This window comes from Myotis lucifugus, unplaced genomic scaffold (genome assembly GCF_000147115.1).
Source record: "Myotis lucifugus unplaced genomic scaffold, Myoluc2.0 scaffold_69, whole genome shotgun sequence".
Lineage (NCBI taxonomy): Eukaryota > Metazoa > Chordata > Mammalia > Chiroptera > Vespertilionidae > Myotis > Myotis lucifugus.
The window spans coordinates 3750154-3764562 of record NW_005871117.1 but is presented as its reverse complement, the minus strand read 5'-3'; the positions used below and the strand labels follow the sequence as shown (position 1 = coordinate 3764562).

At 43.1% G+C, this 14409-nt stretch overlaps 1 protein-coding gene across 17 annotated transcripts in view; it reads right to left on the bottom strand.

The window, feature by feature from the left end:
- The window catches only part of USP54 (ubiquitin specific peptidase 54), a 113183-nt gene that overhangs the window by 15387 nt on the left and 83387 nt on the right, over positions 1-14409 (bottom strand). For 10 of the 17 annotated variants that reach the window (XR_002829663.1, XR_002829662.1, XM_023755096.1 and 7 more), the window contains 5 exons: positions 12311-12435; positions 10019-10186; positions 7475-7594; positions 6350-6545; positions 3116-4512 (listed from right to left, as the gene is read on the bottom strand). Coding sequence is in view for 13 of the 17 variants with exons in the window: in XM_023755096.1 (XP_023610864.1) it covers positions 3116-4512; positions 6350-6545; positions 7475-7594; positions 10019-10186; positions 12311-12435 (2006 nt within the window). In the remaining 4 variants the exon portion in view is untranslated. The remainder of the gene's footprint in view (positions 1-3115; positions 4513-6349; positions 6546-7474; positions 7595-10018; positions 10187-12310; positions 12436-14409) is intronic. The other 7 variants (XR_002829665.1, XR_002829664.1, XM_023755103.1 and 4 more) reach the window with 4 other exon arrangements.

Here is a 14409-nt window from a genome sequence, read left to right as displayed (position 1 = left end):
CCGGCCCTGTGCCCTCTCACAGTCTGGGAACCCCTCAGGAGATAATGACCTGCTGGCTTTAGGCCTGCTCCCAGGTGGCAGAGAGCAGGCCCAATCCCTATGTGCAGCCCCTGGTCAGGCTCAGAGCAGAGCCGATTGGGGAGTTGGGGCGCCGCCCCGTCATGCACAGAGCAGGGCGGATCGGGAGGTTGCGATGCCTCCCTCAGTCATGCTCAGGGTAGAGCCGATTGGGGGGTTGGGGCACCGCCCCCTGTCACACTCAAGGCAGGGTCGATGGGGAGGTTGCGGCGCCACCCCCTGTCACGCACAGAGCAGGGCTGAACAGGGGGTTGGGGCTCTGCCCCCTGTCACTCACAGAGCAGGGCCCATCAGGGGGGTTGGGGCTCCGTACCCTGTCACACACAGAGCAGGGTCGATCAGGGGGTTGGGGAGCTCCCCCCTGTCACACACAGAGCAGGGCCCATCATGGGGTTGAGGAGCTCCCCCCTGTCACTCACAGAGTAGGGCCCATAGGGGAGTTGGGGCACCGCCTCCTGTCACACACAGAGCAGGATGGATCAGGGGGTTGGGGCGCTGCACCCTGTCACACTCAGGGCAGGGCCAATGGGGAGGTTATGGCTCTACCATGTCACACACAGAGCAAGGCCCGTGGAGGGGGGTTGGGGCGCCACCCTCTATCACCCACAGAGCAGGGCCGATCAGGGGGTTGGGGTGCCACCACTGTCACACTCGGGGCAGGGCCGATGGAGAGGTTATGGCTCTACCCTGTCTCACACAGAGCAGGGCCCGTGGGGGGGTGGGGGTTGGGGCGCTGCACCCTGTCACACACAGAGCAGTGCCGATCAGGGAGTTGGTGCACTGCACCCTGTCAAACACAGAGCTGCAGGGCAATCAGGGGATTGGGGAGCTCCCCCCTATCAGGCACAGAGCAGGGCTGATCAGGGGGTTGGGGCGCCTTCCCCTGTCACGAACAGAGCAGGGCAGATAGGGAGGTTGTGGCCCCACCCCCTGTCACACACAGAGCCACAGGGCGATCAGGGGGTTTGGGCGCTGCCCCCTGTCACGCTGATCCTGGTGCCGGGAGCCTCGCTGCTCCGCTGATCCCAGTGCCGGGAGGCATATTACCCTTTTACTATATAGAATGGAGGCCTGGTGCATGGGTAGGGGCTGGCTGGTTTGCCCTGAAGGGTGTCCTGGATCAGGGTTGGGGTCCCCACTGGGGTGCCTGGCCAGTCTATGTGAGGGGCTGAGGGCTGTTTTCCGGTTGGCAAGTGACTGAAGCTCCCAACCGCTCCTTGTTTTCTTTTTCTTTTTTTTTTATTCTGGGCCAGCTTTAGCTCTGAGGCCTCGCTGCTGAAAACATCGATACAATGTTGCGGTCTGGCTGGCTGAACCTGGCTGACTGAAAGCAGGTTTCTGGGGTTTTGTTTAGCTTCTTATTTGCAACATAGTACATAGTTGCTTAGACTTGCAGCTGAGAGGCCGGCAAGTGAGGCGGGGAATGTTGGAGTCCACAGTCACTGAAGCAAGCAAGCCTCCCTGCTCGCTTCAGTGCATGGCTGCAGGCCGCCATCTTGGCTGACAGTTAATTTGCATAAGGATATGCTGATTAGCCAATGGGAAGGGTAGCGGTCGTACGCCAATTACCATGTTTCTCTTTTATTAGTGTAGATAGATAGATAGATAGATAGATAGATAGATTGCAATGTAATTTTATGTGTTTATGATTATTAAGACACTTGACATTTGTTTATTTTTTCTCTATTACATTATACAGGAAGCTAACTAAGGCAGACTCCAGCTTTCCCTCATTCTTTAGAATCTTCTTATACTGTCCTGCCCCCATGTACCTGAGGAGCACTTAAGAAATGTTATTGTAAAGTCTACACTAGGATGCACATCCTAAAAATGATATCAAATTTCATATTTATGTGATATCTCCCTACAGCTCCTTGGAGCATAATAGGTGCTCATTGAATACTTGTTTGGCTGTAATTAAAGATTGGTTGGCAGCATGTAAGGAACCCATACTATTATAGAAACTGCTAGGCCAGAGCTGAAGATAAAGTTCTCTGAGTTCAATTTCATAGAATCATACATATTTTAAGAGTTGGAAGGTATCTTAAAAAAAAAATCATTGAACTAATTTTCCCTTTTTATAGGTAAAAACCTGATACTGGGATATTAAGTGACTTGTCCAAATGTATACTGACAGTTAACGATAGTTCAGGCTTTGAAATTCTTAAGTTCATCAATCTAAGCTATAAATATTCTTCATTTATTCAATATCTAGAACTAAGTCTGTAATATGCATTTAAAGTATAGAATTCACACAATAGCCGATTGATGTTTCTCTCTCATCGATGTTTCTAACTCTCTATCTCTCTCCCTTCCTCTCTGTAAAAAATCAATAAAATATATTTAAAAAAAAAATGTATACTGACAGTTAACGATAGTTCAGGCTTTGAAATGTTTCTAACTATCTCTCTCCCTTCCTCTCTGTAAAAAATCAATAAAATATATTTAAAAAAAAAAAAAAAAAAAAAAAAAGAATTCACACAATAAAATCTCATGAAAAGTCAGCGAGCGAGTACCCTAAAGGCATACTACCTTGAAAATTCTAAACCTGACAGTTCCTGGAGGGATCAGGGAAGGTCTTGATATTGCTGGTTCAGTATGATCTGATAATGCCCTTTGCAGACTTGACTCAACGGGCACATCCTCACTGCAAGTTGGATCTGGAAGCTGGATCTTGGGATTAGTTTAGCTTCTAAGCCATGGAAGTCTCCCTCACCCATGTCACACCAGTTACTCTCAAAGACATATGTGCCATTCCTTAGTGTATATTGAAGAAGCTCTGGTATATACTCAATGGTCTCTCTCTTTAGAAGGAGCGAATGGGCCCATGAGTGATGATTCTGTCTCCATTCTTTACTCTAGCCAGAAAATATCTAGCCCTTGTCCTGAAGTCTTTACAAATAAAGTCAAAAGTTTTACTACCACCTCCTAAGCTGGGGATACTATTTGGACAGAACACCACCCCACCTCTGATCTTGTCCTCATGCTTTCAGCTTTTATATGTGCCCCAACCCCTCACCCCAGGTAGCACACTTACCTGTTTGGCTAGGTGGATGCCAGGCCACATCCTGCTGCCCCCATCCAGACCAGCCTGCTTGAGAAGCCTGAAGACTGGCCTGGTAGAGAGACTCCAATTCTGAGGTCTCCTGCTCTGTATCTTGGTTCCAATGTGGATGAAAAAAGATGTGGTTTCTGTCTGGATAGGCTACACAAGTACGGGGATTTTTCAGGGAGGACTTCATTTCTGGCCCAGGGGCTCCATGTTTAAGCTGAGAATCAGAGAGCCTTGTGACATTCACCCAGGAATCCAAAGGCAAGGGAGTCCCCAAGTCAACATTGCTGCCCAATTCCTTAGGCCTAGCATCTCTTACTTGAGATGGCTTCCTTTGGTACCTATCTGGCTCTGCCAACCTGGGTTGTCCTCCCCAAGAAGTTTCACCATTAGGTAGCCCAGAGTTCATCGCAAGGGAAGGATGATCAGGAGTTTCTTCCCGGGAAGGCAGTCTGTCCCTACCATCCACAGAGGGTTGCTGTTTAACCCAAGGCCAATGGCCTTTCCCTTGACCTTGTGGGAAAGGAGGCTGAGAGTCAGAAGGAGAAGAGTTCTTCTTTCGACTATTTGGAAAACTTCTATCCTGGGAGCCTGTGCCATCCCTTGTGGTGGCGCCTTGCATCCTTTGGAACTGTTCTGTCAGAGAGCGAACAAGCCCCTTTGTGCCCGGAAACTCTGGCCTACAGGGCTCCTCACTGCTTCCGTCCACTTTTGACGTCAACAAAGTTGTGAGGCTGTTGGCTTGGAGGCATTGGTTAGTTTTCTGCACAGTATCAGGAGAGTGAAACACAGATGAGGAAGCAGCAGGCATTATAGGGTGGCAGGCTCTGTAAAGGGGGAGGCCAGGCTGAGCTGATGAACTTGCAGGACTACAGCTTAGGGTGTGTGCATCTCCTCTCTCACACCCAGCTGTTCCAGTTGGATGTGACCAAGGCATCACCTGGGATGAGCCAGAAGTATCCCTCTTTTCTTGAAATAGCTCTTCTTGATCAATGCCTCTTCCTTCTTGAGGGGGGAACCTGTTGCAGCTGCTCTTATCATCCCTGTAGCCTTGCAGCTTACCCTCTTGTACATCCAATGGTTCCCAAGCATGCTGAGAGTTCTTCTCAGTCCTCCCTGGTGTTTTAGGTAAGCCCTGCCTGTGGAACACAGAGGGGTCAATGCTATCTACCTCAACTGAATTAAGAAGGTTCGAGGCAGACCTACTGGGGGAATTATGCTGTGGGGCAGAGAGGGCAGATGACTCTGAGAACAGTGATGAGTGTGACTCATGGCAGGAAGCAGATGAGTAGACGAAAGAACTGGCCCCAAACTCTGTATTCGTGTAGGGTTCCAGTTGGGCCTCCCGGGTTAACAATACTTGGAGCGGGATAGGCTGTTCACTGAAATAAAGGGAGAGAGCCAGTTGTAAGCTGTCTTGATTGACAAGATCACTTACAAAAATCTGTTCATTCAGTTCCAAGTTCTAGCTATCCACCGAGGGAATGGTGAAAATAAATGGAAAGACAAGCACAACTAAGTCAACAGTTCAGTGGCTCACAAGAGAAGGCACATGGTCTGCTCACCCCCAATTAAATATTAATCCTCTTTATTACATGCCCTCAATTAAATATTAATCCTCTTTATTACATGCCCTCACCAAAACTGCACTCAGTAATATTAAGTAAAGCCCTTGCCAATATTCTTTACTACCCACACAGTCCTATTCCAATCATATTTTACTTGCAAATTTAAAAAAAAATTGCTAGTCCCACATGCAGATGACCTGGGAAGTAAGCAAAACCTAGAAATCACTCATACCTGGAGTCCTAAGAGGCAGAACAGCCAAAAGAACCAAAAGGCCATAGTACAGGGTAATTTGGGTTCATGAGGTTACATAAAAATCAACCATTTCAAGTATGTTCTCATAATCTGAATTTGGTTGTATTATGCACTGAGATGTTTCCCCAAAGTAAGGTACTGTGACTGTCTTGGAATTTGGGAGTGGAAGTCAGGATTAACTGTATTTATTGGTTTCTTACTAATTGTTTTGTATTTCTGACCTAAAAATTGTATTAGAAGAACTAAAATAAAACCTCAGTCACTCACATACAGCAAGTGGCATAAGTTTTCTGGAAAGAGTTCAGTTGCCTAAATTGCTTATATTCAAACATATCTGATCAGGTTCTCATAATAACATTCTGCTGGTGGAGTATACAATGAAAGAATTACATTTAAATGACAATATGCTATAAACTTTTGTGGGTACAGTCACTCAGTTACTCTTACAATATTATGGAAAATATGATATTATATTTATATGAGAAGCCTAATGAAGTCAAATAGACCTACCTGGATTTGAATTCCACACTTTTACCACTTATTAGCTGAATAATACTGGGTACCTTACTTATCTTATCCTCTAAGTCTGATTTCTTTATTTATACAGTATCACTAAATAATAGTACCATACTTATCTTATCCTCTAAGTCTGATTTCTTTATTTATACAGTATCACTAAATAATAGTCCTTATCCTAAGTTTATTGTGAGAATTAAATACAATAAAACATAAAGTGTTTAAGCTTAGTGCCTGAGCATAGGCAGATGTCCAAAAAATGCTAGCTGCTTTTATAATGTTTATGTTCTGAAAACTACTCAGGTTTATTAACAGCCAATATTTACTTTTACTTAAATCTACCTATTCTGAGGAACAGCCAAATTCAAGGGCTAAAATGTGAGAACTACACTAATGGCCAGTCCTAACCATAGCAAAGCAAAACAAAGGAAATCTTCGTGTCACTTCTCTATGGTTTCATCAGAGCAAGAAACTCTTTTCTCTGCTTCCATGAGGGACAATAAGCCACTGAAATCCCAAAATAATTCACATGGCTGCTACTGCAACATGAAATGTAGCTTGGATTGCCATGTCTAAGAATGTCATATGTACAAATTTAATAATCATGCTACTACACAAATCCGGGGACAAATGCCCCCACAGGAAATACGAACAAATGGTCTATTTATTATGCTACATTTCCTACATCTTTCCAGGAACTATTAAGAAAAGAACCAGCAGTGGGATGAGCTTTCACTGTATGTCTGACCTAAGAGAAGAAGTTTTTTCAGAGGAGTCTTCTCTCCCCTGTAGTCGCCAAGACAATGAGAGCTCTGGCTATGGAGCACCCCTGGGCTCTTCCTCCCCTGGCAAACATGAACTACTGTGGTTCCCAGGCACTACCTTGTTGGCTGAGGGAGGGCCCCTGCCTGTGAGGGGAGGCAGGCTGAGGGCTGCGACGGCTGCTGCGATGATTGCTGCTGCTGCATGCGATCCTGCAGGCTCCGTGCTTTTCGAATACTGATTTGCAACTTCTTATCGACTAGGGCTCTGCTGTGCGTGCTAGAGCTGGCACCATGCAGGGCAAGTCTTAGTTTAGCTAAAATGCAAAAGAAAATATAGCAGAAACAGAACACAAAATACAAACAAAAGTAAAAAGAATAAAATTGAACCAAAAATGAGCAAAGATATGCAGTAAAACTCAAAAGATGCAGCAGAAATGTAAGGCGTGGACCATGCATATGCTGTCAGGGCACAGAGCTGGCCCTGGCTATAAGGAACATTCGCAGAAGCCATGGAGGCTAAACAGGTTAATTCAAATTTTAAAAACAAACAAAAAGTTAAACTAAAATGAATTAGGAAGGTAAATCGGTGCTTCCATCTTAGAGGTTGCCACTCTTGTCCTTTGCAACTGATCTGTCCGACTCTGGTCTCCACACTCTGCTCCCAACTCCCCCTTCCTGGAGGCCAACAGCAGAAATAAGACCCACTCCTACATGTGTCTTTACAGAACACAGCTTCTCGTGGGTCCCACTTACGAACCAGATACAATTTCTAAGCCTTAGTCCCTTGTTGTACCCTAATGGTGCGGCACACCAGAAAGGCAGGGGAAAACGTAAAGAACCAAATATGCAGTGCGAAGTCACAGGCCTGCGAAGTCGCAGTCAATTCATTCCTTCTTTCCTGCCATAAGCTGCACCTCACTAGTCAGTGACTAGAGAAAGAGCAAGCCAACCTCACATCTGAGGTCTAACTTATCCTGGGATAAGAAGGTAGGCCTGGCTGGGTGACTCATCTGTGGGCTCCTGCTGAGATTATTCCAGTAAATACCCATAGGCCACAGTGTCAGTGCCTGGCACACTGACTAGTAGAACTCCGAAGGGCAAAGATAGCGAAAGGGCCTCTCACTTTGGGAGAATGAGTGAGGAGACATAAAAGCTGCTTTTATCCCACCTGAGTGGGACGACACTAATACCTGTTATGAAGTTAATCAAAAGTGCCATAGGCATAGTGGTTAGAGTTACTTACAGATGGCTTCGTTACAGAGAGCCAAGGCTGCAGCACAGTCTCCCTTCTGTTCCAGATGCAGTGACTCTTCAAATATTGAATCTGCCTCCTTCAGGGACCTCTCAAAGCCGTCACTCCTCCCTGAAAGGGCCAGCACTTTTCATTTTCATTACAATTGCTTCCAACTTTTCCTATGTACTGTTGTTTCCCTTCAATGCCCAGAGATCCCTGCTGCTGAGCCTTCGGTCTACCCTTATTCCAACTGTCCATTGCTATTAAGAATTCTCTGAAACACGTAGAACATCCATTTTTGCCTTAACTGACACCTTACCCAAGGCCATGAAAGAGGGTATGTCATTGTCCACCACATATTCCAACTCCAAGACCTCAAGGAAAGAATAAAGCACTGTCTAGAGCAGAAGGTAGATTCTTATGCCTGAATTGACCATCCTTTCCACAATCTTGCCAACCAGTATCAGAACACCCCAGATCTCCAAGAAACCTCAGCTGCTGTGTTAAGGCAAAAGTGGCTTCACTACTCTGAAAAGCCATCTGTTAACACTTCATTCCTACATCAATTCACAGTCCTTTCTAAACACCCTCATCTGGAAGACCAGGACACCTCCTGGGCACAGGGAGTCTACAGTTCCTAACTTCAATATATCTGTTGAACTGCCTTTGTTGTTGGTTTGCATCCACATATCTTTCATCAGCACAGCTAAGTATTTACTTTTATCATGTCCTTGCTCACCAAACCTACCTCACAAGTTACATTCCCATACAGAGAGCATGAGCTATTCCTTCCTCCCCTGAAAGTGAATGCGTGCCAAAGCAGGTGCAGGAGAGTCCAAGTACAGAGCCAGATGAAAAAGCAAGAAAGTACTGTAAGGGCAACTTCTGCAAAAGGTTCCTCAAGTTTAGGTACCCCTTTGCCTTCAATAACCATTGATTGGTAGTAAGCTGTAATATAAGTTCATCTACAATTGGGATTAGTGGTGAGTTTCCCCAAGCTCACACACACACACAAAAAAAGTCAAAATGTCACTCATTTCTCCCATAATGTCTTAATCCTCCACTTACCTTTAGTTGGACATGGAAAGAAAGGCTCTTCCACACCCCTAACGTTCACTCCCTAATTGACCATGGCTCTTGAAGAGTAATGGGAAGGTGGTGGAAATAGCAAGTTGGTTCTGAAGAACTTAGCATTCAGGTTCTATGCCACCTCCAGAGACGTAATCCCCCGACCTCCAGGGCTGAATTCCTCATATTATTTGAAATCAACTGACTCTATTCAACCTTTATAATAACAGGTGGTGGCCACAGTCATTAAAGTTTTCTACAGAGATATAGGGAAACTATAGTTGACCAATCACTGTACTACATTTTAATTCGTATCCTCTAGAATCTTAGCACTCCATTTCTTGCTTTTTCAAAAGATACTGAACCAAAGTGTATGGAAAATTGAAAATGAAATATAGCCAGAGGGATTCCATCTCAACCTTAAAGTACTTACTACCCTACAGACAAAGGGAGGTAAAAAGGCAAGGGAGGGAGATGAAAAGGCTCCTCTTTCAAAAGCAGCATAAACCTGAGATCCAATGCAATACATCTTGAGGATAAACAGGAAGAAAAGACTATCCTTAGGGATAGCTAAGGAATGAGGAATTTAAAACTGATAAATACAATGCCTTGGTAAATAAAAGTCAACAATAGACTTAAATCAAAAGTCTGCAAGATTACAGGAGAAAAGTGGCCCCCAAATTAGCCCAGGAAGCTTCTCTAAGTAAAAAGGGGAAAGTGATCAACAGAAAGCAGCCACCCAAAATAGCATTGACTCCTATTCTTTATGCTGGTTTAGCACAATTTGTTAGATCCAGGAATTCTGAATAATGAAAATAATAAATTCATTTTATTAAAAAATACACAACAGAGATATAGGTTTCAGGGCCTAAATAAATAGCTCAGCTTTTTTGAACTCCTGTTTTGAAGGTTAGTCTGACCTTGTACAAAGAGACATCCTAAAGCAATTGGAGGAAAAAAGTGACAGATGTGGGGCAGTTAAGAAATTTAAGGAAAGCACATGAAAATCATAGAGATTGGGAAATGGATCATCAGAGGACCAGAAGGCAATCAGGTTCTATGTTCCTAGAACCTGTTTGGTAGATTGACTTCCCTAGAACTCCGGTGGGAAATCCTGAAGGTATGTTTCTGCCCAGCAAGTAGAATTCTCCGGTCAGTGTGGCTTGCACACTGCCCTTTCCTGCTGTCTGAACTGTGACTAGTTTTATTTACACCTTCTATAGATGTTCATGGGAAATATTTTTCACAAACAATATACTATCTCTAATCTATACGCCTTAAATAGATGGGCCCCAAAGCAGTGCCTGTCTCCAATCAAGAGGCCTGTTACCTCCTATTTTAACTAGCTCTCATGAAAATGGCGGAATTAAAATAAAATATAACTTTGCTAATAAAATGAAGACAGGAAATTTATGAGCTTGAATATTTTTTTCTTCCCTCTCTCGCTGTCCCCATCACCAATAATCTAATGCTCACAACAATTACCCTGATTCTGCAGTTCATCCAAGTCCATAAAGCGGCTGGGATGAGGGTTAAACCCTTTAGCTGCCTCTAATTCCTTCTCTTGTTTCTTTCGAAGTTCCTGTTCCTGGGCCCTCCTGGCCACCTCTTCCTGCAATTCATCCAGTTCACTTTTGGCAGGTGTCTCCCCACCTGGAATGCAAGCAAGGGAGAAGGGAAGTTACCACATTTCCATAACCAAGACTAAACCTCTGCAGCAGGTACAGCCACTGTACTGCTTTTCCCTTGGAACTCTTGGCTCCATGTGAAATTCATGTTTTGAATACTGCTTTCCATATCAGATTCAGTGTGAGACCTGGGCTGTGAATAATAATAATCCTATATAATAAAAGGGTAATATGCCAATTGACTGAATGGTGGAACAACTGGTCGCTATGATGTGCACTGATCACCAGGGGGCAGATGCTCAATGCAGGAGCTACCCCTGGTGGTCAGTGCACTCCCTGTGGGAGTGCTGCTCAGCCAGAGGCCAGGGTGACAGTTGGTGAGCACAGCGGTGCTGCAGCGGTGGTGGCAGGAGCCTTTCCTGTCTCTGCATCAGTCCGACATCCCCCAAGGCTCCTGGACTGCAAAAGAACACAGGCCGAGCTAAGGCTGCACCCCCCCTCAGTGCATGAATGTCGTGCACCGGGTCTCTAGTAATAATAATAAAAAACACTTATTGAGTGTTTTGTAACAACATGACAACTAACATTTGTTGAGCATTTACTATAAAAGTGCACAGTTTTAAGCACTTTTACATATAGTATTCCATTTAATTCTCACAACAAACTATGAGGTAAATACTATTACTGCCCACATTTTAGGAATGAAGAAACTAAGTCAAAAAGAGGGTAAATAATTGCCCACGGTAACACAAATGGTAAATGGTAGAGCTGAATTAAAGTTAAGCAAGTCAAATTCATAATCCATGCTCTTAACCATTAGGGAGCATTCTCTACCACATGCTGTCACTGATACATTGGGAAGCTTCGAGCAAGTCAATTCCGCATCCTTACTTTCTACCTTCTCTTTAATGAGTTTGTAAAATGTCCACAGTAGTAAAAATTTAATTTTATCAGTGTTCATAGATCTAAAGGATGTTCATGCTATATTTAGTGAAAAATCAAAATAACAGATTAATAGCTATAGTATGACTTCATTTTATTTTTTTAAGAAACAGTAGTAATAAACTTAATTATATACTTATATTAGCATAGAGAAAGATGTAGAGAGAGATATACCATAATCATAACACTGGTACCCTGAATTTGAAAAGGCAATGGGCAGGTTACTGAATCGTTGGATCAATTTTACTTATGTAATTTTTTACAAGAGTGATCAGGCCTAGCTGGTTTGGCTCAGTGGATAGAGCGTTGGCCTGTTGGCCTGAAGGGTCCTGGGTTCAGTTCCAGTCAAGGGCACATGCCTGGGTTGCAGACTCGATCCCCAATAGGGGGCATGCAGGAGGCAGCCAATCAATGATTCTTTCTCATCACTGATGTCTCTTTCTCTCTCCTTCTTCCTCCTCATTTGGACTGGGTCTCTACTTAAGTGGAATATGCACTAGAAGTATACGTGTGTTGTGAGAGAAATGTAAAAAGGAGCTAAAACCTATGATTACCTCAAATCTCTATCTGAAACTCCAGTATTCCCTTATCTTCAGATTTTGACTTGTTAAAATGCTACTCTTAGAGAAAGCATATTTTAAACTATTTTCAGTCACTTATATTTAATATGAGGGAGTCACATCATTCCTTCAGAGCTTGTTTTGAGGAAGAGGGAGCATGAGGAAACAAGGCAACTCAAGAAGGAAAAAGAGAACAAGGGTACTGCACAGGGTATGGAGGCAGGGGTAAGGGTAGGTTTGACCTACTTATTTCTCAGTTTTTCCACAGTCTACATGTCCCCCTGTGTTATCTCAATTCATAGTACTAAACAATAAGAAATACATTTCCAAGAGGCTGCCTCTACACCAAGGAAAGCCCTAGACTTATTTTTCTGCAGAATGCAGATGCTACTGACACCATTCACCAAATTTCTGTTCCTTCTTGCTCCCACAAGGGGTCTTTCCAAGATAGAAAGAAACAATCAGGCAAGGTGTGATAAACCAAAAATAGATCATCCAAAGCAGCTCAAATGCCTCCACATTTACATTCTGATGGAATACTCAAAGTGCAACTGTCCTCTAATTTCATATGTTCTCAGGTAAGGCTGTTTCCCAAATAAAATTGGCAGACAAATCAAGTCCTCCAAATCCATTGTCCTTTTGCTTACCTGATAGGGGCTGATTCTTTGTCCAGACACTCCTGGAGTCCGCCTCCAGGATGCTACTGCTGTGAGATTTTGGGATGTGACGCCAGGAAGGTGCCAACCCAGCTGATCTCTTAGCACTTGGATCCCTTCAAAAGAGAAACTAGAGTCTAGTGAAAGCAGTAGAAGAGTGATAACTAGCAACATTCTTAGGACAAAATTCCCTCAAAAAACCAACAAATTATTGAATTAGTGTAATTAAAGTATCTGCTAAACTATTTCTGAAAAAACTGAAATACTCACTTATTCCCCATCTTATTTCACCTCAATCACATTTTGTGCATCTAGCACAAACCTTATTTAATGAATTAATAAACATATGCTCTAATATGGATTGTCTTCTTCTTTCTTATTCCTTTGTAACATATTCTCATGAGTAAAACTGAAAAAGGTCCGCCTAGCTGGTGTGACTCAGTGGTTGGGCATTGACCTATGAACCAGGCGATTGTGGTTCAATTCCTGGTCAGTGCATATGCCCGGATTGTGGGATTGATCCCCAGTGTGGAGCATGCAGGAGGCAACTAATCAATGATTCTCTCTCATCATTGATGTTTCTATCTCTCTATCCCTCTCTCTTCCTCTTTGAAATCAATAAATATATATTTTAAAAATATATATAAATATATATATATGTGTGTGTATATATATATTATATATATATAATAAAAACCCAGTGGCCCTAATGCCATAATGACCAAAGACGGGTCACCAGGAGGCTGCATGCTCGGTGAGGCACGTGTGGGTGGGTGAGGCTGCGTTCACAGCGAGGCGTGCGTGGGTGGGCGGAGATTTGACTCTGGGTCTCGCGCGGCGCAGCAGGACTTAGGGGAGTCTTGCAGCGCGGCGGTGTGGGGTCCTGGGTCTGGCGCGATTTCCTGCAGGTCTGGGTCTCGCGCGATTTCGCACAATGAGTCACTAATATATATGTATATATTAAAAAAAAACTGAACAGGGTCCAGTGGACAGAGAAGAGCAGTGGGAAAGTATGAGGATGTGGTTATCACCCCTGCAGAAGATATAATCACTCCTTTCAAAGTTGTACTGTTAGGAAACTTGCCTCTGTGACAACTCAGTAAAAACAATATATGGAGAGCTGAAATTTATAAAGCAAACTGGGCCCTATGGACAAGATGCAAGGGCACTATTTATTTTTATTTATTGATTTTTAGAGAGAGTTGTGCATTCATTGGTTGATACTTGTATTTGCCCTGAGTGGGGACTGAACTTGCAACCTTGGCATATCAGGACGATGCTCTAACCAACTGAGCTACCCAGCCAATGAGCAATATTAAATTGTCATTGTTACCTTATGTAATTATGAATATCATTGGCTTTATAAAACACAGGGTCCCCCAAAAGCAAGAACCTATCCTAAAATGGAAGACAAGAATAAGTAACAATTGGGTTTTATCTCTGATCTTAGGACTCTATAAGTTTTGATTCACTAATCCATTTTTTTATTAAAAATTATTTACTAAACAATTATTTTATACATAATACTTTAAAAGTTGTCTCTCCTATGACATCTTAGGACACAAAGTAAGTCTTAACAAATTCAAAAAGATTGAAATCATATCAAGCATCTTCTTGGATAACAGTGGCATGAAACTAGACATCAATTACAATAAAAGAAACTCAAAAATATTCAAACACATGGAGACGAAATAGTACATTATTAAACAATGAATGGGTTACCAATAAGATCAAAGAAGAAATAAAAAACTTCCTGGAAACAAATGAAAACAAACACACAACAAACCAAAATCTATGGGATACAGTGAAAGCAGTCCTGAGAGGGAAGTTCATAGCATTACAGGCCTATCTTAAAAAACAAGAAAAATCTCAAGTAAACAATCTAACCCTACAACTAAAAGAACTAGAAAAAAAAATACGAGAAAAGCTGAGAGTAAGTAGAAGGAAGAAAATAAGATTAGAGCGGAAATAAATGACATAGAGACTAAAAAAAAACACCAACAATACAAAAGATCAACAAAACCAAGAGCTGGTTCTTTGAAAAGATAAACAAGATGATGAACTGTTAGCCAGACTCATTAAGAAATAGA